We start from the raw sequence: 23722 nt of genomic DNA on the forward strand, positions 1-23722 counted from the left end.
GTCCGGGGTGCCGCCTGCTCCTCAGCCGAGAAGACGAGGGGTCCGGGCCCGGCGGCGCTCACCGTAGCGCGGCCCCGGTGCGCAGCAGAGGGTGGAGTTCGGCGGGGAACGGCTCGCCGTTCTCCTCGCAGAGCTCACTCGGCGTCAGTCCGCGGCAGCGGGGCAGGCGTGGCGCGGACAGCCCCGGCGGCCGGCGGAGTGCGGCTGACTGCGAAGGGAGCTGCATAAGATGGCGGCGGCGGGAGCCGAGGCGGCTGCGGTGGCGGCGGAGGAGGAGAAGCAGCTACCGGAGGGCGACCCCGAGTCGGGGGGTGATTCTGAGGATGAGGGTGACTCGGACTCGTCTGGAGACGGCGAAGATGAGGAGAAGGAGAATGAGGCTGAGATCCAGCGGCTGGAGGAGCAGGTGGGGCCCAGCGGCGGTGTGGGGAGGGGGCGCTGGGGCAGCACCGCGGCCTCCGCCCGGCCCAGGCGCTTGGCCTGGGGGACGCGGGGCTGGGGGCCGGGCCTGGCGCTGCTGGTCCACCCGCCTGGCGATGATCGGCCCCGGGGCTCGGGGGGAGTCTCTTCCCGGAGGAGCGAGGCCTCCCTTCCCGGAGACTTCGGAGTGGAACGAGACCTGGCCTTTGAGGGGCTTCCTTTTTTGTGACTGCCTGCTGGAGCAGCTGCGGCGGTTATGAGGGGAAAAAAAAAAAAAATTATGATTACTCGTGTAGTTTGATGCTGGGAGCTGTCACAGTGTGAATGTTTAGAGTCTGAAATGGAGACGGTGTTTTGGGTTTCTTTTTTTTTTTTGAGAGGGGAAAATGGAGAGGAGAGCCCTAAGTGCACAGTTTGTACTTGTCAAAAAAAAAACTTTGCTAGCTCTCTGGGGTGGATTTTTTTATTGCTTTTGATGAAATTAAACCACATTTGGCTCTGTTGAAGGAGGCTTTCTTCATTTTGCACTCTCGGGTCTGCTTCTGCGGCTGGTAGCTGCTGTGCTTCTGGTGCTGGCATTTGCACTGCTGAGCAGTAACCTTTAGAGTTTAGAGCCATAAGCTAAGCTCTAAGCTTAAATTTAAATCTCTGTTAAACATGGAAGTGTTTTTTGTAAATGTCTGCTTGTGACCTGAAAGCATCTTTAAACAAGAGTGAAATTTGGTGTAACTTTGTGCAGGAAGGTAGATGTTGTGGCTGTGTGAACACATGATGAAATTTGTACACCACAAGAGTATGATGTTCTGTTCTGCTAAATTTCTGATTTCTTCATGTTCATCACTAAACAGTGCTTTTTAAAAAAATATATATTTTTTTCTTTTTAAAGCTTTCCATCAATGCTTTTGACTATAACTGCCACTTGGATCTGATAAAGCTGCTCCGCCAGGAAGGAGAGCTGGTAAAGCTCAGAAGAGCTCGTCAGAAGATGAGTGAACTCTTTCCACTTACTGAAGGTACAGAGCATCTTCTCCTTGTATTGGAGCTGACGCAGCTTAAGCATCATCTGTGTAACATATTCGTGTTTCAGTAGTGAAGTAATGGGTTTGTGCCAGGTTTTAACAATGTTGTTCCATCTCAGAGAAATGTAAAAGAACAGATTTGGGGCTTTTTAAACTGAATACTGCAGGAGTTAATGGCCAGCATGGAGCTTGGCCTGTGGCAGATGCAGGGTAGAGAGCTTGCTGCAGAAACTTGAGTTTTTGCGACTGCACCAACTTGCCCTGACCTCTGCCAGAGGCTGCTGCCATAGCGTGGAGCTGGTGGCAGGGGGTGTTTGTGTGTGACCACCTACCCCAGTCTTTGGTCGGTCTGTCTGTCTGTTAGCTGGGTGAATTGCTGCCAGGATGCACGATGCTGTAGCCTGGGGGCAGGCGTGGGTTTGCTTGTGCTGCCTTTGCTGTGGGGCTGGTAACATACAGCTGTGGGATGGCAGCACTGAGCTGGCTGCAGTCACTTAGTGAATGTGACTCAGAACCCAGGCAGACTTCTGCCAGAAGTTGAATTTCACCGTCAAGCAGCAAAAAAAAAATGACAATGTTGGTTGAAGTTGTAGGTAGCCCTTGAAGTGGATGTTTCTTTTTGACTTGTAACATGGAAGCAGTGTAAATATTGCAGAGGCTGCTCTGTCAGTATGCTTTTAGCCTTGGCAACTGAAGGTTTCCTTCTTATGCATGTGGAAGCTTGGAATCTCTAAAGCCATTTACTGTTTCTTGCAAAAGTGTGAGGCAAAGTGTACCTCTGGATGCCTCCTTGGTTACTGGTACATACTGATCCTCTGCCCAAGGTACTGAGAAATTACTGCTTGTAACACCTGCTCTCTTTAAATAGAACTGTGATTGTTTAGTACCAATATGCAAAGGTCTCTACCATATGTTTCTTTTAAATTAATTGTGAGTAGTTGTGGAGGTTAAAATCGTTCTTTTCACCCCCTTGGTACTCTCCCCATTTTTAGGTCTGTTATTAAAAACTCTAATTAAAAAAATCCAACAAGTGGATTTAATTTATTCTTTCTGAACATTGGTGATGTGTTCTAAACTACTTCCTTTCAGAAATTTGGCTGGACTGGTTGAAGGATGAGATAAAAATGGCTTCGGAAAGCTCTGAGCGAGAGAAAGTTTATGAGCTGTTTGAGAGAGCTGTGAAAGACTACATCTGTAAGTTGTTAACACGTGCTATAAAATGAATTGTATTGCATTCAGATTATGGCTTTCTTCTTCTAGGAAAGTTTCTTCCTTCTGTTATAATGCAGAAATTGGATCAAAAATATTAGTGTAAAGTGATCCTCAGTTTTTCTGAGGCATTGCAGTTAAGCTCATTCAAAGGTAATGCTTTAAGTACCACCACAGTCTTGAAGATCTTCTAAGAGAATGTTGTAAAAATTCTTAAATGCATATTTTGCACTTCTCTAATCTCTAAAAGCATGGGTTCTTTAGCTCTTTCTTTGAGAAAGGTGAATGCTTTTAAGAGGTTCATTTCTGCTTCTGTCTTATGTGTTGGTTAGCACTGTCTTTACTGCCACTTCCACTGTGTGACAGCTCTTTCATAACAGCTTGTAATTACTGTCTGGGAGAGAGTGTTCTTGAAAGCCTGTGAAGTAGGTAACCCTAGCTGTGTCACGGTACCAGGCTCTGATCATCCTCGTTAAAAGTGAGGGAAGTATGGGGTGTCTTGTCTCTCCATTTGTCAGGAGCTGCCTGCAGCCACAGCTTAAAACTTTTAGCTTAAAGCACTGAGTAACTGCGTGCTCTTTGGGTATTGTGGTAAGGTGCTGAAAACATGGAGCCTGAAGAGGCAGACAGGGCTTGGTAGCATCGAGGCTTGCAGAAGCTATAGACAAAATGGCACGCTACAGCACCGGCACAGCTGGCCTCCCAGGGTGTTTGGTGATCATTCAGGAAGAAGAAATGGAGAGATGAAGAACTGAGAGGATGTATCCTCTGGATATGCTAGATGGATTGCACTGGGGTTTGGAAGGACTTCTGGAGCCCGAGATGCGCAATCTAACATCTGTTGGTTGGATAGTCTCTGCTGGGGGTCCCTGAGCCTAATTTGCTTGGAGACTGATACTGGTGGGAGAGGTGCCAGGCAGCTAATGCTGTTCTAGCACCTCCTCACCTTCATGGTTACACTGCTTAAGCAGTTGCTGAACAGGCAAGTATAGGAGTCTGGAAAGAGAATCAAATAGGTCCTTCTTCTGAGTTGTGTAGGAATGCAACAGCTTCATGGTCCCAGCTCTGCACATGGGCTCAAGAAAACTGAATTTGCAGTTAGAGGGGTCTTGATGCATCTCTGATGTAGCTTGTGTACCAGAGGTGTACCACAGGAGTCAAGCGGTGTCAGTAACAACCACAAGAATGACTTCTTTTAGAAGAAAATGGTAGCTGCTAGTGCTGAACCGAGAGCATAGAATAAAATATTTTAACTTTACTACATTGGATGGTAGAGAAAAATAACATGTGTTGATCTATTTATATGCAGCAAATGAAGTGTGGGGGAAGCAGAGAGATGCCTTCTTTTTTAATATTTTGATGGGATTAGGTCATCTGTTTCTCATAACTTTGTTTAGGTCCTGAAATTTGGTTGGAATATGCCCAGTATTCAATTGGTGGCATTGGTCAGGAAGGAGGAATTGAAAAAGTTCGCTCAATATTTGAGAGGGCATTAACTGCGGTTGGACTGCATGTGACAAAAGGAACAGCTTTATGGGAAGCGTACCGCGAGTTTGAGAATGCCATACTGGAAACAGCACAGGTAAGGCTGCTTTCCTGGGCTCCTGTGAGAAACAAGTTGTGGTGTAGTTTCTGAAGTCATCTTATGCTGCCCCCTCATCAGTGTCTTCTGACAAAAGAGGCTGTAATATCACGCATTTGTTTCTTTTCAGCTGTAAAAACTGACCCTTTGGTCTGGGAAAAACATTCTGTGTATTTAGTTGATATAGTAATGGATTTGTATTTAAAGAAGATTATAAAATCTCATATCCAGACACAAAGTTTCACTTTGCTGCTCTAACTTGAACTGTCAAGAATAGCTTTAAATTGAGTAGCTTCATTATTAAACAGTGTTCTTGCCAGTGAATATTTTTGCCCAGTCAATCATGTTTACATTTCTAGAGTGTCTTCTACTTCAGCTTTTAACTCATTCATTATTGCACACTCTTTGTGACTTTTGGAGGGTGGTGTATTATTCCTGGAACATACAGGCTGACACCTGCAAAAGATACTTTTACAAGATGGCCAGAATGTGAATACTTCTTTTTGATTTCTTGTAGTTTACTATCTAAGAGATGGAAGTTAGAAGATGTCCCTACCCGTGGTAGGTGGAGGTGGAACTAGATGATCTTTAAAGGTTCTTTCCAACCCCATTCTGTGAAGTACTCTTAACAAAGGAGTAATGGCAGAATACCCTTCCATTCACAAACAGAAAGGTGGAAGTTTTAAGTCATCTGTGTGCACATAGTTATTACTTTTCTCAGGTTATCATTTCCTTATGCTTGTGTCAGCTTTCAGCGAGGAATGATTTTCACATTCATCCAGCTTCTGAGTCTAGCAGTTTCCAAGTTCTAGCTTTCACAGTGGTGACCTGAAATGCAAGTTGTCTGTCTGTTCTTCAAGGATCATGTAATCATTTGGAGCCCAGATCCTCCAGCTCATAAACAATACCCCATCATGTTCATCAGCTCAGGCTTGAGGGAACTGATTAAATTTCAATCCTTTTGTTTGTAGCCAGCTCCTGGCAGCGTTCCATCTCCTGAGCAGCAGCAGATGCTCTGCAGCCAGCTTGAGAAGATCCACACGCTGTTCAGGCGCCAGCTGGGGATCCCGCTGTTAGGTAAGAGCCGGTGCACTTGGAGAGATGGCATGGATAAGCTGTGTTACAGTGATCCAGGCATTAGTCATGATTATTCTTTTGGTAGAGCCACACAAATGCAGCTGTATTACTTGCGTATTCTTTAATCAATGATGCTTGCCTGTCTTTAGGGCCTCTTGAATGATGCCCAGATCTCTTTTGTGCAGAAATATTCTTACTCATTGAAACTTGGTTTATCTGTTTCTTCAATACCAAATTTGAGGCTATGTAAAATACAAGTGATGAGCACAAAACCTGGCCATTAGGAACAAGGAATTCAGCTGTGATGATCACTACATAAGAACCTTGCATGGGTGAGAGTGGTACACGCTGACAGCTGGAGTGTTAGAATCCTGGTGTATCTGGCTTGTACTTTAAACTCCTTGAGTCCCTTTTCTTGCTGCTTTGCTTGTAGAAGAAAGTTAAACACAGTTCTTGGACTTCATTTGCATAGCGAAAGAATTTTGTGTTGGTCTCTCTTCTTCCAAGCCTTGGGAAAAGCTTGCTACTTTGTTTTTCTAAATCAAAATCAATAGCTTTAATATAACTTGTCCTGAGTTTGTGTCTTAGTGCATTGTAAAGATGAAGCATCTGAACCCTTTAAGCATGCAGTATTGTGACAGTTAAGATACAAAATTGTAAACAGAAATACAAATGTGTTAAAATCAAACACAGGTTGAATTCTGTTTCTTTAGCCCAGTGAGTGTGTCACTGATGAGGTTTCATGTTTTAATAGATATGGAGGCTTCATACGCTGAATATGAGGAGTGGTCAGAAGAGCCAATTCCAGAAACAATAATAAAGAATTACAAAAAAGCTCTGCAGCAGTTGGAGAAGTGTAAACCATATGAAGAGGCACTGGTAATGCTGTTGCTTGTACTTTCCTTTAAAACTAAGCTAATTGCTTTAGGGTGATTTCCCCTTCCCCCTCATTTTATTATTTTTCTAGTCACAGAGATAAAGTAGCTGAGTATTGCTAGGTGACTCTTTGAGCTGTGAGCATTGTGAGACAAGCCTCACAACTGGTTGCACTGGAAACTATTGAATCTGTTGACTGTGTCAGGCCACCCTAAGGTGCACACAAGTACTCTGGCTGTTTTTTTTTCCAGCATTAATGAGCATGCTGGGCTAAGAGGAATAAAAAGTAGGGATCTGAGTGGCTTCAGAACCAGGGTGGTATTCAGAGGTGTATGTCATTCAGAAGCTGTTGATATTTAGAGGCCAAGATCCTGTCTGAAACTGTGTGTGAGACCTACTCTGAGTAACAACTACACTGAATCATGCTTTGTTTAGAAGATTTTAATTTTTTGTATCCCTGTTTGTTTTATAGCTGGGTGCCGAAACACCGAAGCTAGCAGAATATCAAGCTTACATTGATTTTGAAATGAAAGCAGGTGATCCGGCTCGCATTCAGTTGATCTATGAGAGGGCTTTGGCTGAGAACTGCCTTGTGCCAGATCTTTGGGCACGCTACAATCAGTATTTGGTAAGGAAAAAAACCCAGATATTTGCAGTTTTATTTTGCTTAGGTTTTTTTGGTTTTTGGTTTTTGTTTTTTGTTTTTTCTTAATCTTACTGGCTGTTAAATGAATGATCAGTATGTTCTACCTCAGTCCTGTCCATCAGAAACTTATTTTCACATTGCCTTTGGTTTCTTCCTGCTTTCAGTAATGTGTTTATTGATCAAGTGAGCATTTGCTCACTTTTTCCTCTAGCTGTGTTTTCTCTGCCGAATGAAACTGGGTGTGGGCATTGAGGCTTGTGCTATCTGGCAAAGAGTTGATGAGGTGTAACCAGCTGTACTGTATGCCCTGGCATTGTCTCTGGTAGTTAGTCATCCAGAGGCATTGCATCTGAGGATGTCCCTCCTTTTCTTCTAGTTTTTGTAGGCAGAGCAGTTCAGTGCTGCCTGAACCGCTGGGGAGCCTGTCTGTCCTTCAGGATGCACAGATAAATTAATGAAAGTGCTTGTGTGAGGGCTGCCAGTGCTCTCTTGAATGTTTTACAGTGGAGAACGAGAAACTAATTACCAACAAGCTGAAGCAAACCCAGATGTTCAGCCTGTATCTACACACAGACTAGCTATTGCAGTTTGAAAATCACACTGAACTTGAGAGACAGGGTTCTACCCATGGACAGAAGGTTGCTCTATTAAGAGATCAGTGTAACTCGCTACAGGAGGCTTATCTATGCTGAGTTGCTCTGTCGTCTCTTTGTCTTACCAGCTTGAGACAGCAGGTTGTGAGTGGAACAGCGCCTGCCTGAGTGGACTATGTGTGCACCCTCTTCTACCTTTCCTTCCCTCTTAACCTACTAAGAACAGTCGGGAATTTGCTCGGTGCATTTATTATATTTATCTCATTGGCAGAAAATACTTAACTGGTTTGGTTAGAAGCAGACAGTTGTGTATTGCAGACTGAATATGGCATGGAGTTCTTTATGTTGCTCCTGAGCATATCCTTTTTGTTTTGAAGCTGTTCACTGGGTTTTTAGGAGTACAGAATTTTAAATACACATCTTGTCTTAGCTTTTCAAATAGAAAGTGAAATTACTGTTTTTAAGGTGTTGGCTTTTTACAAGCTGGTATTTGTCTCTGATGGTCTCTCTGGCTAACAGGAACTTAAAACTTTGTTGTATGATTATTTCAGGACCGGCAGCTGAAAGTGAAAGAATTGGTCTTGTCAGCTCATGACCGCGCTGTTAGGAACTGTCCTTGGACGGTGGGGCTGTGGATTAGGTATCTTCTGGCACTGGAGAGGCATAGAGTTGATCACGGCATTATTTCTGGTAAAGAAAGATCATCTCAGCGAAACTTCTTTACAGTACAGAACTGCTTTCTGCACTGTGAATAACGTGTGACAAATGGTGACTTGTAGTATGCTGTAGAATTTGCTTTCATCTTGCAGTAGTCGTAAAGCTGATGAAATGTCTGGTAGCAAGCTTCTAGGGCAAAGCTGCTTTTGTTGAGCAGCTTCAATTTCGAGCAAGCAGTGAACAGCTTTGCATGAACATGACCGAATTAAACTGGCTTTTAAATTCAATTCCTAAACCAATTTACTGCATGTAGGATTTCTTGTATCTTCCTGTCTTCCTAGAAATGTAAGACGTGTATACTTTTTTGTGCTATACGCTGCGGCTTGTTAATTTTGTCAATATTTGAAAAGTAAATATGCTTATGTGGGGTTTTTCCCCCTTTTTTCTTCCCCCCCCCGCCCCAGAAATGTTTGAAAAAGCTCTGAATGCTGGTTTTATTCAGGCCACAGACTACGTAGAAATCTGGCAGGCATATCTTGATTACTTGAGAAGAAGGGTGGATTTTACACAAGGTATGTGAATAAATATTTGAACTGTTTTGTATGTACCTCTCTGAAACAGTGGTATTTCTTTTTAAAAAAATTAACAGTAGTTTCATACCTTTCACAAAAATTACTTTCTGACCAGTTAGTGTCTATAAAATATATGAACTTCATTGGTTTAAAGCAGTTCTTTGCTGAGAGAATAGATTGTGCTGTTATAAAAATGCCCTGCTTTATTTTAGGTACTTGATGGGGTTTTTTATTATGCGTGTAGTGAATTTTACTGAAGTAATACATTTTGGCTCCCTCTGTGCACCACCACTCCCCTCCACCTCCCCAGCCCAATAAAATTGTGGGTGTTACGGAAGAGGTTTTAGTGGGTGGGATATGAAAATTAAATTATTAAGGCAATTCTTTCTTTTTTTCTGAAGACTCAAGTAAAGAACTAGAAGAGCTGCGGTCTGCATTTGCACGTGCTGTGGAGTATTTGAAACAAGAAGTAGAAGAGCGTAAGTTAAATCATCCAATATATTGTTTTCTCTTGCGCAAAATGATTTTATGAAGACCAGTTCTCCACACAAAGTTTAACTTTTCTTCAAGTGTCTCAAACATTCTAAAAAAGCTATATATAAACATTTCATCTACAATGTAGAACTTGTTTAATAAACATTTTATTTCTGAGAGCCATTCACAAACAGTACTTATTTTTATTTCCAGGATTCAGTGAGAGTGGAGATCCATCCTGCACCATCATGCAGAACTGGGCAAGAGTTGAGGTGATGTTTCTATCTGTTGTTTTTAAATTGATAGACTAGAGGAAATCGATCATTTTAACCTTCCAACCACAGAATGCAATCCTCTTGTACTCGTGACATTTTGTCTGGGTAACTTCAATGAGTAAATCTTTCTTCTTCCACTCCTGTGTCTGGCCTGGTCAGCACGTAGTGCCTGAAGCACAGTGTCCCAGGAAAGAAAAAGCATTCTCTGAGAAGGCTGTCAGCACTGTTGGCATTTTTATACTGCTGTGACTGCAGTGTGGCAGAGGCACGTGCGAGTGGCTTGGTTGGCAGGCTAGTCACAGTGGCTTGGAACCGAACACTAAGTCTGTAAACTGCCTTGAATCCTGTCTAATTTAGTGCTGCCTACACCAGGTAGTTTCAAGCTAGTACAGATATCGATGTGGTGGTGTGGTCACTGCCTACCAGTGGATGTTTTGTTTTCCTTCTTTTGCCACAGGCTCAAACAAGTCAGAAAAAGTCACGTTACTTTTGTGCTATGATTTCTCTGGGTATAATGCATGGGATGGCTTGCCAAAGTCTAGGGCGTTGTAATCCTCCTGAGCAATGTGGGCCTGAATCTGAACTAATTACTTTCACTTTCTGTCCACTTAGTGGAGGAAGAAAGTAGGCACTTCCAGGTGTGATTTGGCTTCTGCTAAAGCAATTCTAATAAGTCGGCTGTCTATTGTACCCGAGTACCTCTACTGTTAGATCAGGTGAATCCCACTTCAGTGTCTTAATCCATTTCTCCCCTTCGCCTGCTCCCCCAGCTGAAGAGGTTTAGGGGAGTGACAGGAATGAAGTGCTTCTCTTAAACACAAAATCAGTGCTCAGTCTAAGTGCTGTATTAGGTACACTCATGAATAATGACAAAAGGAAAAATTCAGAAACAGCTATCTAATTTTTTTATAATGACCAAAATGAAATGTGTGTGGGAGCCAGAAGCCCAAGATGGATGTAAGAAGTGGGCAGGAAGTATTGTTCAGTAGTTGGATTGCATTAGGTGTTCACTTTGGTCACTCTAAGGAGCAGATGTATCTCCCTGGGTTTGTGTACATGGTCTGTGGTGGGTTTTTTGTTGGGGGGGGGAGAGGCGGCGGAGGGGTAATGGTGTTGAACAAATAATCCTAAATTATATTGAGTGCTTTGAATGCTGTGTTTCAGGCCCGCTTGTGTAATAACATGCAGAAAGCCAGAGAACTCTGGGACAACATTATGACTAAAGGGAATGCCAAATATGCTAACATGTGGCTGGAGTATTATAACCTAGAAAGGTAAGTGCTTGCCTGGTTGGAAGAGTTAATTAACTTCGTAGTGTCCTCTTTTGTGTAAGACAAGACTTAGATGGGTATACTTATGGGTATGGGTTTATAATATGCTTTTGAGGTACCTACAGCAGCTCTGCAGTATTTCAGCAGTATTACAAGGTGTAGTGTCAGTTTGCTGAGGAAGGAGGGAAAACACTTGCATAGAATGTAGTTAACTGTCCTGTCTTGTAATCCTGATGTGGGGGATTGGCTCCTTACTGCTGTGGTTTCCCTGCTGCAGAGCTCATGGGGATACTCAGCACTGCAGGAAGGCCTTGCATCGAGCTGTGCAGTGCACAAGTGACTACCCGGAGCACGTCTGCGAGGTGCTGCTCACTCTGGAGAGAATAGAAGGTAACTAACTGCCTGTTGTCTTGTTTTACCCAGCCCTAGCTAGTGTATGTACAGTGATACAGAGTGAATTTTGATCTAGTGTTTTGTGTTCTGATGAAGGCTTGTTTCCTTTTCACTACTGTAGTATACACAAGCAGCTCTTCTTTTCTTCTTTTCTGGCCTGACTTGGAGCCTGCTGAAATTACTGTTTTTTTCCATGCCTTATTGGAGTGTTGCATTTTAAATGAGACATTTTTGCTCTACTTGTTTTTTGTCTTCTTTTTCTTTGAAGGCTACTCATGTTGAATTTTCATGTGTAATGGTTAACATTAAGAGCAAGTTCCATGAACTGACTGACTCTTATTTTTCCAGAATTGTATTTTCAAATTATGGGAAAGCTAAATATAAGGGTTTTTTTTTTTTATCCTTTAGGAACGTTGGAAGACTGGGATGCAGCTGTTCAAAAAACAGAAAACAGACTAGCTCGAGTTAATGAACAAAGAGCAAAGGTCAGAACTTTCTGTGAACTATCTAAGCAGTTTGTAGGAAATACCTGTGATAAGATCATGCTTGTCTGAATGTCAGATTTCTAATGTGGGTCCCCATAGATAAGCCTGAATTGTCTTAAGGCCTCAGAACTATTGATTTTAGTTTAAAACTATTATTTAACCCCTTTTGATGCTTTTTATCTTTCACTTTTTAACCCTTGGTTGGATACAAGAGTAACGTGCGTGCCAGGGAAGCTGTAAGAGTGAACAGTCAGGATGTGCTTTAAATGATGATCCCATTAGCGCTGTGTTTAATGTAGCTTAGGAGAAAACCCGCCAGGTTCAGTAATCTAGAAAATGCTCTGCAATCTGCAGTCGCTAGAAAAAAAAAAAAATTTTGCATATTTGTAGGCTGCTGAGAAAGAAGCTGCTCTGGCAAAGCAGGAGGAGGAGAAAGCTGAACAACGAAAGCAGGCTCGGGCAGAAAAGAAAGCTTCCAAAAAGGCTAAAAAAAACAGGATCGGAGACAAGCGCAAAGCAGATGATGATGATGAGGGTGAATGGGGACAAGAAGAAGAAGGTAAAAAAAAAGAAAAAAAATTGAAACTTCACACTGCTGGCAACTGGGTTATAGGTTGTCTCCCTTCCGTTAGAGGCAGATGAGGAAGTGCCATCATTGATGTCTTTTAGATCTGCTGTATTTTCAGGGTCACTTTCTCCTAGGAGGTCTTCACTGTGATGATGAAATGAAAGCATGGCTAAATCGTGTTTGACTAACAAATATATGTTTGTAAGAATTAATAGAGGGATGGGGTTTTTTTAGGTTTTTCTTCTTTCAGAGAAATACTGTACTTCTAAATTTTTTTCTTTGCTTTTTAAAAAAGTAATTTTCCTGATTCATCAAATGATGTTGAGGCATGTGTCTAAATTGGGTTATTCAGGATTGTAGCAGTCTCTTGGAAGGTGGTAACAGAAGATTTTTAGTAGACTGCTGCTTTTGAGAGTTTTGGGAGCTTTTATGTTTTTATTTCTTACTACAAAAAAAAAAATGCTATTAGACAAAAAGAAAGAACAATGAATCAGTAATTGTAACTGACAGAAAAAAATTAAGAAATATTCCTGGTGCGTTAATCTAAATCCTTGCTGTCTTGGTCAAATACTCAGTTCTTACTCATTATTAAAAACCTGAGGGAGGTTTTTATTTTGTGTCAAGACCTGCCATTGTATTTGTGGTTTCACATGCCACTTCCAGGCTCCATAGTGATGGAGGACAGCTTAATTTAAACAGTGAAGGAAATGGTGTAATTTTTTCTAGTAAGGCTTTCAATGTTGTTAATCAGCAGAGCAGCCCAGCAAGAGACACAAGGGAGATGGTGATGGCGTACTTCTTGAAGACATGGAGGTAGAAACCGGGCTGTTTGGAAGAAGTGGACCTGAAAAGCCAGATCTCCCAGCAAACCAAAAGGAAAAGGCGTCTACCAGTCGAAAAGACATCCCCAAAGTTTTCCATGACAGCAGTAAAGATAATGTGACCGTCTTTGTCAGCAACCTTTCCTACAACATGGCAGATCCCGAAGTGAAACTGAGAGCGCTTTTTGAGAGCTGTGGGGAGGTGGCAGAAATCCGTCCAGTATTCAGCAACAAGGGGACTTTCCGGGGCTACTGCTACGTAGAATTCAAGGAAGAAAAATCTGCTCTTCAAGCTCTTGGCTTGGATCGTAAAGTTGTGGAGGGAAGACCAATGTTTGTTTCTCCATGTGTTGACAAGAACAAGAATCCAGACTTCAAGGTAAACTTTTATTCTTTCAAGTAATAGGTTGAACAGCGGAACTCCATGGGGAAGCTAGCAGAGTATGTGGCTTCCAGAGTGCTTGCATCTAATGAATTCATGCTGTGCCAGCTCGGAATGATAATGTTATGTCTTAGCAGTAAAACTGTTTTCTGGGAGTTCTCGCATCTTATGTTACTTTGCCATGAACCAGGATTGACGTTATCAGATTTGTGCAAATCTTGAGTAAGCTAATCTAAGCGGTTTGTTAATGGTCTGATGTACCCAGTTTCCTACTTGAGCATCTCAGTCTGTACTTTCTTGGTTGAGTCATACAGCTGTGGGCATTTGTTACACAATCCACTGGTTCTTGATAATGGTCTGTACTAGAAATCAGTTGTATAATCAGTGGTTTTCTGCATTACGGAGTTTTTATACCAAAAAACTTAACAGTTGAGATATTGATAATGTCACCTTGCGCAGCTGTCACTGGCTGCCCTCATTGTGAAGGAGACATAAGTGTTTAGAAGCATTTACTTGCAAGTCCTTAGTGTATGTCCGGATGTTTATATGTAAATATCTTTCAAGACGCTACTTGTGACTTGAAGGTGTTTTTGTATCACACAAATATGAAGTACTCTTAAGCTTCTGGAGGTGTAATAGATTGAAATTCTTGGAGTGTCTGACTGGTTTGGTATTTAACAGCCTTTTAATTTCTTCAGGTGTTCAGGTATAGCACTACAATGGAGAAACATAAATTGTTTATATCTGGTTTGCCGTTTTCCTGCACTAAGGAAGAGCTGGAAGATGTGTGTAAAGCACATGGCAATGTGAAAGACATTCGGCTGGTCACCAACCGAGCTGGAAAACCCAAGGTAAGCATCCCTAACGCACTCTTAATTTTAAGAAATCCCTCAAAAGAGCTTCTTCATGAAGCTTGGATACAAAATGTAGGTTTTGTATTTTAAAAGTTGCCAACATGGGTTGGCATTAAAACTTGTAGAAATGCTTGGATTTATACAGTCCAGTGTGCCTTTTTGCCAACAAATAAGGAGGAGGGGAAAAGGAGTTTTTCCAGAATACTTCTTAACTTGCCCAAGAAGAATGTATGATATAAATGGCATGGAGGGGAAGATGTTTACAGAACTTTCAGTATAGTAAAAATAGGCATTGGTAGGTCTGCAAAGAATATTTGTTTTTAAAATAACTGACTAAATAGGCTTCACCTGGTATAACTGATTCTCCTGCTCCCTTTCTTCAGTTTCTTGAGGCTATTGTTCATAACAGCTGCTACAATAATAGATTTGCCAGTCAGAAACAGAGCCACCTCTCTGACAGGGCTTGTTATTTCCATCTGGAATAAATGACTCCTTGTTAAATAAGAGATTCTAAACCTGCTGCTGCTCTGCCAAAATTCTACCTGACACCTCAGCCATGTCTGCATGTTGGGCACTTCTAGCAGGTACCATCCTGCTGATGATGTGCATGTATTTTTAAAATGTATTTTCTAGCTCTTGGCAATATCTCAAGTACAGTTTGAATGCATGCCTTATAATGAGTCCTCTCATCTGTACCCCAAGTCTTGCAAGCCATGTTGTGAGTGTGGTTTGAGCTGGGATTTTGTCTAAACCACAAATTTACTTCGAATGTTATATAAAATCCGATGTGTTTCCTGTGAAACTGCGTAATCCAAAAATACAGCTTAAGGGTTTGAATGGCATTTAGAAGAATAACAATAATAGAACTGGGAGGTGATGCCTCCCAACTAGTGAACCGGCAGTAGGAGCCTGCTGTAGCAGATGCTGGGGGTGCCCTTTTGTCTGTTTGCTGGAAATAAGACCCCGCTACCGACAGTGTGCCAGCAGCAGTTAGCAGCTGGCTACCGGGGCGGTTAGCAGCCGTTCCTGCATGAAGTCAGCACAGATCCATTTCCTGCTAAGAACATTTTTGTCACCAGTCGCTGTTCTTGGGGCAGCAGCTCCCATCTCTCCAGGGGACAGTGCCTGCCAGTTCTGTTGGAGCTGCTTAAAACGGGGTTTACTTGAAACCAAGGTGGCTGCAGTGGCCCCGTGTTAGTGGACTCGATTCCTTAGGTACAAAAAACTGTAGCTTAGTGAAGAATCACAGGAGAGTTTGTGTGGATATTTCTGTTCTGGCACCATAGTTTAATTAATCTTCCACTATGAATCCAAATCTGTCCAATACCAGATTCCACCTGTATATATGTATAATATACATTTAGAAGTGAAGCCTTGCTACTGATGTAGTACTTCATTATATTTACTTCACTGGGATCTTGTTTTGTTTTGTTTTTTTTTTTTTTTTTTTTTATACCTCTTCCACAAATTAGGGCATCATGAAAGAGCCAAGAAATACAGGCTGTAGATTTGCGTACGTAAGAATTTTCTTAGCTAAAGAACACTGGGACTCTTAGCCACGTTTAGGTCTGCTTTCTGTATGATTTTGCTTAGCAGTTGGCCAAATTATTCACAAAAGCTGTTGTGCAGAGAAAGAAGCACTAAAACTAATGTAGGTTACCCCTTTTCGCTTTTTAGGGCCTGGCCTATGTGGAATATGAAAACGAAGCTCAGGCCTCGCAAGCTGTGCTGAAAATGGATGGCCTGACAGTCAAGGAACATGTCATCAAGGTGGCGATCAGTAACCCCCCTCTGCGGAAGCTGCCGGACAAGCCTGAGGCAGGCAGAGCCTCGCAATTTGCGGTACCACGACAGATCTACGGAGCGTAAGTATTAGTGAGGGAGGCTGCTTGGCAGCGCTAAAAAAGGAAACACTGGGTTTCTTGGTACACTAAAATGTATGAATCTCTTCTAGAATATGAGAGAATATTTAGAAAGTGCTGAACCGTAAAAAATTGGGTTGCTGGATTGATGAGGAAAAGCAGATTTTTCTCCTTTATCAATAAAACCAGGTCCAATGCTGGGTGCTCAGTCACCACAGCCATCCTGTTAGATCTGATGTTGACACCTGAGCGCTAGTAACTTCCATGTCCTCTTGTTGTGGAGAACCAGCCACTGTTCACAGTGAGCATTAAGGCTGCTCTTTCATCTTTTAGAGTGCTCCTGCTGCTTAGTGTTCAACTGGCATTGCATTGTACATGCCCCACAGATAAACACGGAGCTTCAGTTTCTGGGGACTGTTGGGCAGTTGTTTTCTGCCAGGACTTAGGTATACTGTTTCACAGGGCACCCATTGAAAGGTTTGCACTACTTACTACTGAAACAAATGACAGGAGTAATATTTAAATGAGTGTTCCTCATAGTGAACAAAGTCCTTTTTGTTTCCTCAAGCTAAAACAGTATGTTCAGAGAGCACTGGGATATTTTTAAATGTCATTTTTTTGTTCTCCAGGCGAGGGAAGGGAAGGACACAGCTTTCAATGATGCCTCGTGCATTACAACGCCAGAGTAATCCTGTGGCTAAGGCTGAGAACGGGATGGTCCAGAACTCACCAGCAACTTCATCCGAACCCCCCGAGGAGGAGCCTAAAAAGATGTCCAATGCTGATTTTGCCAAGATGCTACTGAAAAAGTGAGCAAAAAGTCTGCAATCAGCGGGTCTGGTAAAATGTGAAATGCCTTTATGGAAGCCATGTTGTGTCCTTATGCTAGCAAGGAGAGAACGCCTGTCACAATCATGTGTAAATACTGTTCTGGACTACTGCATTCATCGAGATCAGTGTAGGATGGTACAAATCCAGTATTTTCCTCTGTTTCTAAGAGCAAAGAGTTATACTGTGTTGTGGTAAAATGGTGTTATATGATTCCTCATATTGAGGGTAACGAGGGGGGAAGTATTTCCTGTACAGGTTGGATGCCACATCAAGTTTTATGAATACTTTACAAATATTTCTCTTTCATTAACGAATGAGATGCAATGTGAAAGCCTAGTGTTAACTCCTAGTGTCTAGTGTCAAGCTCCACTGGTCAGTTTGGATTGTGATTGCAGTCATTCTCTCTGACAACGAACCCATTTTCCACCCAGACACCCACTCGCAGGGACATTCATCTCCTTCCATTAAGAGTTAAATGGCAGATGCTAGTAACTTCACCACAATGGCCTATTTTAGTATTGGGAGAGTTTCTATACATATGTGTGTATATGTATATACACAAATATACATATATATGTATTCAGTTAATGTTCTGTTCAAGTCAACCCGTTTTTTATATTGTGTATTTGTAAAAGACATTCAAATTATTATTTTTAAGTGTCATGAAATAATACTTAGATCTGGTAACTTTTGTTTCCCATAAAAGCTGTACATGCTCTCGCTGAGGACCATTTTTGGTTTTTTGGTTGTTTTTGCTAGCTAGCTCGTACGTCTCTTGCAGGTGGTTTCTGTATGGTTTTGTACAAATGTGAAGTGCAAGCTGGCGTTACTTGGTTTATTAAACTCAAGTTCTCAAAGGTTTTCTATAAATACTGTTGCTTTTGTTTAAATGTGGGTGTTGGAATTGCACTTATCCTCTGGCAGCTGGGTAATACTGATGTACCTCACCTCTCAGGTGCACTGAGATACACAGTGTCACTTATATACCTTTAAGTAGCTCATTCCATCTAGTATGAATATCCTGGAACCACTTCAGTAATCACCTCAGACTTTAAAATAATCTGGTACGTGATCTTGGATAGAAATATTACTGCTTGTCTGATTAAAACTGCTGCTAACTCTGGACTCCAGTCACCACCTCTGGGGGCTGAATGTGAGGGGGGGGCCCTGGTACCAAGTTCACTTGTACAACACAAGCACTGCTGCAAATAAACACACTTTTCAGTGCTTATGTTCTGTGCTGGTTTGCCTTGGCTTTACTTTGAACGGCTGAGTCTCCTACGGAGCTTTGAATCACGTCCTGGTGGCAGCTGGGGGGATGCAGCAGGGGCCCAAGTTCTGGCAGGGGTGGTCACAGGCGCTTTGGCTAGCTTGCCATCCCCTATTGTACTGATGGTACATGGGGATTGCATCTCCAAATCAGCTTGGAACCTTTCTACTAGCAAGTGAATGTGGAGCTTTTTGACCTGGGGGGTGGGGATGCTAAGGCTGGCCTTGCCCTGATGGCAGGCAGGCATGGACACAGCACCAGTGATGGATTCCAAGTTCCTGGGAGCTGCCAGGGCTGGGCACAGCTGAGGGAGCCAGGACCAGGCCTGTGTCACTGCTGTTTAGTTTGCTCACAGAAAAGTGTTTGGAATAGGCTCTGCTCAAAACAAAGACTTTAATATTAAAATAGTTTATTAATCTGTTACTAAAATAACATATTTTTTTTCCCCAGCGCTCTAAAGTGCAGATTTTATTTATACTCACTTTGCACTACAACAATAAGCACGCTTTATAAGGACAGAACAACCTTCCTCATTTATTGTTTGTTTTCCCTGTCAGCAGTAATCAGTACAGAAGCAGAGTGGTGCTGTAGCATATAGGTAACTCCCAGTCTTGTCCTGTTGTCCACTCATATAAAGCATATCCTAACTACCTTGCAGGTAAGAGTTAGAAGGGAAGAAACTTAACACTGGCCTGGGACAGTCTAGCAGCTTTGTGTTTAAGCTTAATAGCACTAGGCTGGAGTGAAGTTTTCTGAATTTAGAGGTGTTGGGATCAATTACACTGTTACACAACTGGCAGGCAGGGGTGTAGGGAATTGTTACTCTGTTAGGTTGCAGGTGCTTTTAACCTTAAAAGCAAATATAAAGTGCTGCTTTGGATTGCACAGCAGCTTCTAGGTACTACGCTAACTGCTACTGCAGCACAAAGAGGCCTCATGTGATTCTCGACGCATTTATCACAGTAAGAATATGACCTAGTAATTAACTGAAAAGTTCTTTTGTGTAGATTGAAGAACCTTAAGTTTTTGACAAACTTGCTATACACATTCTTACCAAATTGGCACAGCTGATAAAGGTGGTCTTGTGGCTATGTAAAATAACCTTTTCTAGCCCCAGCTTTGCAGAAGTTAACCCTTTTTCAAACCCTAAACTGAAATGTGTAGGGACAGTTGCAGTTCCCCAGGGATTCCTGGGGTCTGAGGCAAGGCCTCCGAGCAGTAGGTCATCCTGCCTGAAGCAGAGCAAAAGCACCCCGCAGTTCAGTGACATGAGACAGAGAGCATTTCTTCTCTTGTTCCAGTCCATCATCTGTAATCTTAAACCAAATACTTCCCACTTGTTGTACAAAACTCACCCCTAGGAAAGGCAACTGAAAGTAAACATGCAAAGTGCTACTGAAAGCAGAAATGGGAGGGGAGAGATGCCACTGAGCTGGTGTTTGGCCTCCTTCCTGATCAGCACTGTCAAACCTGTACGGCTGCCAGGAAAGAGTCGGATTTACAGAGCTGGAGAGGCTGTTACTGCAAGGGTTGTGAGGTTTTGGTTTTTTGGTTTTGTACCACAAAAGCAACAACTTGGTTAAGACTGTCTTGCCTAGCAGCTCCTTGGCAAGGTAAGACTTGATTGAAGCAGCTTCTCAAAGCTTAATTTTAAGGAGAAATTAAATTCTGCTTCAGCTTGTTGAACCCATCTGACACCTCTCCCCCCCTCCTTTCAGTAGCACAAGCAAGTTCTAGTGCACAGTCAACATCAACAGTTCACATTTCAGCTTGGCATAATGTATATAAATAAATTATATTAATTTAATCCAATAAGACACTTTAAATAAATGAAATGCTAAAGAGTGACACCTGTCGAGTTATTTCCCAGCAGGAATACTGAGTGGTTTGGCATTCTGTTCTCCCACACGTTCACTGGCTTCTGAACGTCCCACAACCCTCAGGCCTTGATGGGGATCGTTTGTTTGCATCCAGCAGTGCTGCCATCTGCTTCAGGTAAGCCCACGGAGTATTCCGTGGTGGCAATGAGCAACATGTCCAGAGTTGTCTCGGTACACTTAGCAATAAAGCGTATGAAAGGCCTCACGTCACCCTCATTGGCAACTTCCAAGACGTGGTAATACTCGGCCCGTTGCTCCTTGCGGATTGTGATGGGCGGGTAGCCTGCCTGCATCAGTATGAGGTTCATTAACAGGCGCGAGGTCCTTCCGTTGCCATCTACAAACGGATGGATGTAAACCAACTTGTAGTGGGCTAACGCAGCAAATTCCACAGGGTGCAAGCTCATGGCATCTTCCGAGTTAATCCACTGCACAAACTCCTGCATCTGTTTCTCGACGTCCTGGGGATGTGGTGGTATGTGATGTCCTACAAAAACCTGAGTAGTCCTGAACCGCCCTGCCTCCACCGGGTCGGCGTAGCCCAGCACCCTCCGGTGTATCTCCAAGATGTCAGTGATGGTTACGGAGCCTATCCGCGATACCAGCGTGGTGTTGACGTATTTCAAAGCCGCGTGCATGCCGATCACCTCATTCTGCTCCACTAAGCTCTTGCCAGGGACGGCGTATCTGGTCTCAATGATGTGTCGTATTTCTGACAGCGTCAGCGTGTTTCCTTCAATAGCAACCGTGTGGTAGATGTGGTGGTAGTAGGACTCCTCCATCACTCGGCGCAGGGCAGAATTGCCTTTGGGGATTGCCATCACTTTTTTAACCTTGCTGTCAATAATGCTAAAATACCTCTGATCTATCTCTTCAACTAAAGGTAGAGTCCGGTCCCGATTGATCAAAGCCTTCTCGTTGCAGGGAGAAATGGTTAGTGCTTTGGAGTATAAATAGTCGGCTTGAAGAATGTCTTTTTCCTCTTCAGAAAAGATACCAAATTCATTCAGGGCATCTACGTAATCGGGGTCCATTTTGAGGGCGTACACAAAGAGTTTGTGGGCTTTCTCCCGCTTTCCTTGGCGCTTCATTTCGAGGGCTTGATTCAGAGCTGCTTTGGCTTCTAACTTCACTTCTGAAACGCAACAACAGTTAGGTAAGAGGGTAGTGAGTTTTACTGAAAACCTCTGGAAACCGTCACCGTTCACCGATACAAAAATTAAATAAAACCAGTCTATAAGAACCGTAGCAGAGAACTTTTATTCCGGGCTTTGCCAGGCTATAAGCACAGAGGTTTATGCCACGTTTACAGGCTGAGTATGCAGCAGCGGAGCTGTGCCTGGCAGGCACCGTGGCTCACGCTGGCCACAGGCACCGAGCCATCCCGGCAAACCCCTCTTTGGCCACCAGGCTGCTTTGTGTGGGCGGACACAGAGTCTTAAATACATTCTCTTGGCATTAAGGCCAGTTCTCTTGCTAGAAGCACAGCCCAGAGCTGCTAACAGCACTCTATCTGCGTTTCTTTTTTTTCACTGAACTATCAAACACCTTCCCAGCAATTATAGCTTTAATGCAAACAATGATAAAGTGCTGGAATTTTAGTGATTTCTTTGCATGTTTTCCAAATTAATGTCCTGGCCAATAAAGGCAATGACTGCAGTCTGTCATTGCCAGAAAGGCTGCCTTGTGACAGCCAGGATTTCATGACTGTATCCCAGGTTACTGTGTATTAAAACATCACTCCATATTCTAGTTAGTTTAACAGAACTTACTAATGCCGAAAGCATGAGGAAAAACTTCTGAGAGACAAAGCAGCACTGAGAGGTGGCCAGTCCATCGCCGCCCTTCTGCAGTGCAGAGCAGTGGAATGCAGCCAGGCTGGCAATGGCATGTCTGACCTCTGGGTCATTTACAGCCGACATTAATTTGCAGTTGGGCAGTGAGAGCTCGTTAACGGGGTACAGGAGATCATCGGGGGGGGGGGGGTGGGGGGTGGGGGGGTGCGGGATGTGGGAGCAGGGGCAGATCTCCAGACATGGGTTGTTGCTCTACAGCAACTCAGCTGTTCCCCTGCGCCCCCCCCGGGGACACTCTTACCTGTGGATGCTTTGCCTTTCAGCACCAGCAGCTCCAGCCCGCTGGAGGTCACGCTCAGCCCAGTTGTTTGTCCCGTGTATCTGGTGACACCAGAGGAGCCCGTGCCCAGTTTGCTTTTCAAGAAGGAGAGTCCTTGGAGCACTGCATGGCACTGGTCTTCCACGGCAGCCAGCGGGAGCAGCAGCATCACGAGCGAGCCCAGGAGGAGCACAAGCAAGGCCGCCCACCTGATGCGGGCCCACAGGGTTATCCATTTCAGCTCAGGATCTGTCGCCATAGACACGAGATTCATCCTGCTTCCAGCGCAGCCACGAGAAACATCTCTCCCACAGCTCCCACCTGGGAAGAGAAAGAGCTTCAGCCACAGCTCCAGAGCAGGTGTGGTGCTGGAGATGTGGCACCTGAGCACACTCGCTCTGGGTTTGTCCCCAGCTGTTCAGGGTCACCCCCAAGCACCCACCTTTCCCTGCCACCCTCCCCGAGCGCACCGGGGCAGGCCACGTGCAGCATCCAGCGTAAGGCAAATCCTTAGGGGACCCGCTATACGTTACTGCGGCGGCATGAGGAGCCGCCGATGCCCGTGAGCAGCGCCAGGCTCCGAGCTGGGCCAGCACCCGCAGGGATGAAGGGGCTCTGTCCCGCACAAGCACGGCACAGCCCCTCTCCCTCCCCCAGGCCTGCCACCCCCCGAGGCTCCACGCTCCTACGCGTCCATCCCGCTGCAGAAATTCCACCCCAACCCCCCATATTCCTTCCCCCCCTCTCAGTTCCCCCCCCCCCCAGCTCTCCTTCCCCTCAGTTTAGCCCCCCCCGCTCTTCCGACCCAGGTCTCCCCTCAGGCCCGCCGGGATCCCCCCCCATCACCTTTGCCGCTTCCCAGAGCCGCCGGCAGCCGGCTGCGGTACCTCCGCCCCCCGCGCCCTGCCATTGGCCGCACCGCCCCTCTCCTCCTTTTCTATTGGCGCTCGCAGCGGATCCGTCTCTTATGCCCCGCCCCCCCTTCCTGCTCGTGACTTCCTGGCGGCGTCTTCCGGGTAGCGCCACACCCCCAGCGCGGCAGAGGCTCGTGGAGGGTGAGAAATGGTGAGCACCCACGCCAATTATAGAGGGACAGCCAATGAGAAGGGAGGATGGGGAGAGGGCGGGCCCACATGCTATTTAAGGGCGAGGAGCTCCGCCCCCTGTTGCTACGCGACGGCGGCTGAAGGGGGAGCCGGCCGTCATTAGTGTCCCCAGGCCCCGGGGCCAGGCTGTGGCCGCTGTCGCTCTCTTCAGGCTCGGAGCAGGGCTCCAGGGAAGCTCAGCCGGTTGAGGGTGCAAGGCCGGGGATGGCCAAGAGCATCCCCCAGTCGGGCTGTGTTGGGGCGAGGTGCTGTGGGCAGCGCACCAAACAGACCTCAGTGCTCACAGCTTTTTTATTTGCATGGTAAAAAAACCCTTTTCTGTTTGATAGAATTGCTCTTGTCACCTCTCCCTTTCCTTTCTGGAAAATGCATATATATGTTTTTTTTTTTTTTTTTTTTTGCCTTAAGGCAGCAGAGTGTGTCAGTAAGCAATGTACTTTGGTGCTCTGCAGCAGGTCTGTGCCTCTTCCCCTCCTCCCTGCCT

General features: G+C 44.4%; 2 protein-coding genes across 5 annotated transcripts; one reads left to right on the plus strand and one right to left on the minus strand.

Moving 5' to 3' along the window:
• Positions 1-188: 188 nt before the first annotated feature.
• SART3 (spliceosome associated factor 3, U4/U6 recycling protein) lies at positions 189-17737 on the plus strand. Of its 2 annotated transcripts, none has more exons than XM_042805108.1 (19): positions 189-406; positions 1307-1433; positions 2529-2633; positions 4046-4230; positions 5202-5307; positions 6062-6186; positions 6656-6811; positions 7974-8112; positions 8544-8651; positions 9053-9130; positions 9339-9397; positions 10565-10674; positions 10949-11061; positions 11473-11549; positions 11940-12108; positions 12869-13317; positions 14019-14171; positions 15852-16039; positions 16666-17737. In XM_042805108.1, the coding sequence occupies exons 1-19, from the start codon at positions 230-232 to the stop codon at positions 16847-16849; spliced, it is 2808 nt and encodes a 935-aa protein (XP_042661042.1). In that variant the 5' UTR covers positions 189-229; the 3' UTR covers positions 16850-17737. The 2 variants fall into 2 exon arrangements, with proteins under 2 accessions (XP_042661042.1, XP_042661043.1); XM_042805109.1 differs by having other exon boundaries at positions 12872-13317.
• Positions 17599-23028, minus strand: FICD (FIC domain protein adenylyltransferase). 3 transcript variants are annotated; one of them, XM_033008088.2, is made up of 3 exons: positions 22979-23028; positions 22115-22453; positions 17599-21152 (listed from the first exon to the last, which is right to left on the minus strand). In XM_033008088.2, exons 2-3 carry the CDS (start codon positions 22404-22406, stop codon positions 20077-20079), a joined length of 1368 nt encoding a protein of 455 aa, XP_032863979.1. In that variant the 5' UTR covers positions 22407-22453; positions 22979-23028; the 3' UTR covers positions 17599-20076. The 3 variants fall into 3 exon arrangements, with proteins under 3 accessions (XP_032863979.1, XP_042661044.1, XP_032863980.1); XM_042805110.1 differs by lacking the exon at positions 22979-23028 and adding an exon at positions 22938-22957; XM_033008089.2 differs by lacking the exon at positions 22979-23028 and adding an exon at positions 22575-22722.
• Between the last annotated feature and the right edge of the window lie 694 nt (positions 23029-23722).

This window comes from Tyto alba, unplaced genomic scaffold (genome assembly GCF_018691265.1).
Source record: "Tyto alba isolate M040663 unplaced genomic scaffold, T.alba_DEE_v4.0 Super-Scaffold_44, whole genome shotgun sequence".
Lineage (NCBI taxonomy): Eukaryota > Metazoa > Chordata > Aves > Strigiformes > Tytonidae > Tyto > Tyto alba.

What these genes read in the sequence shown, in the direction of transcription:
- SART3 (XM_042805108.1), top strand. Translation starts at nt 230, where the DNA reads ATGGCGGCGGCGGGAGCCGAGGCGGCTGCGGTGGCGGCGGAGGAGGAG. An exon ending in ATGGGGACAAGAAGAAGAAG is followed by an intron (nt 12,109 to 12,868) that starts GTAAAAAAAAAG and finishes GTTGTTAATCAG; the next exon opens with CAGAGCAGCCCAGCAAGAGA. An exon ending in ACCGAGCTGGAAAACCCAAG is followed by an intron (nt 14,172 to 15,851) that starts GTAAGCATCCCT and finishes TTCGCTTTTTAG; the next exon opens with GGCCTGGCCTATGTGGAATA.
- FICD (XM_033008088.2), bottom strand. Translation starts at nt 22,406, where the DNA reads ATGAATCTCGTGTCTATGGCGACAGATCCTGAGCTGAAATGGATAACC. An exon ending in GAAAGGCAAAGCATCCACAG is followed by an intron (nt 21,153 to 22,114) that starts GTAAGAGTGTCC and finishes GTTGCGTTTCAG; the next exon opens with AAGTGAAGTTAGAAGCCAAA.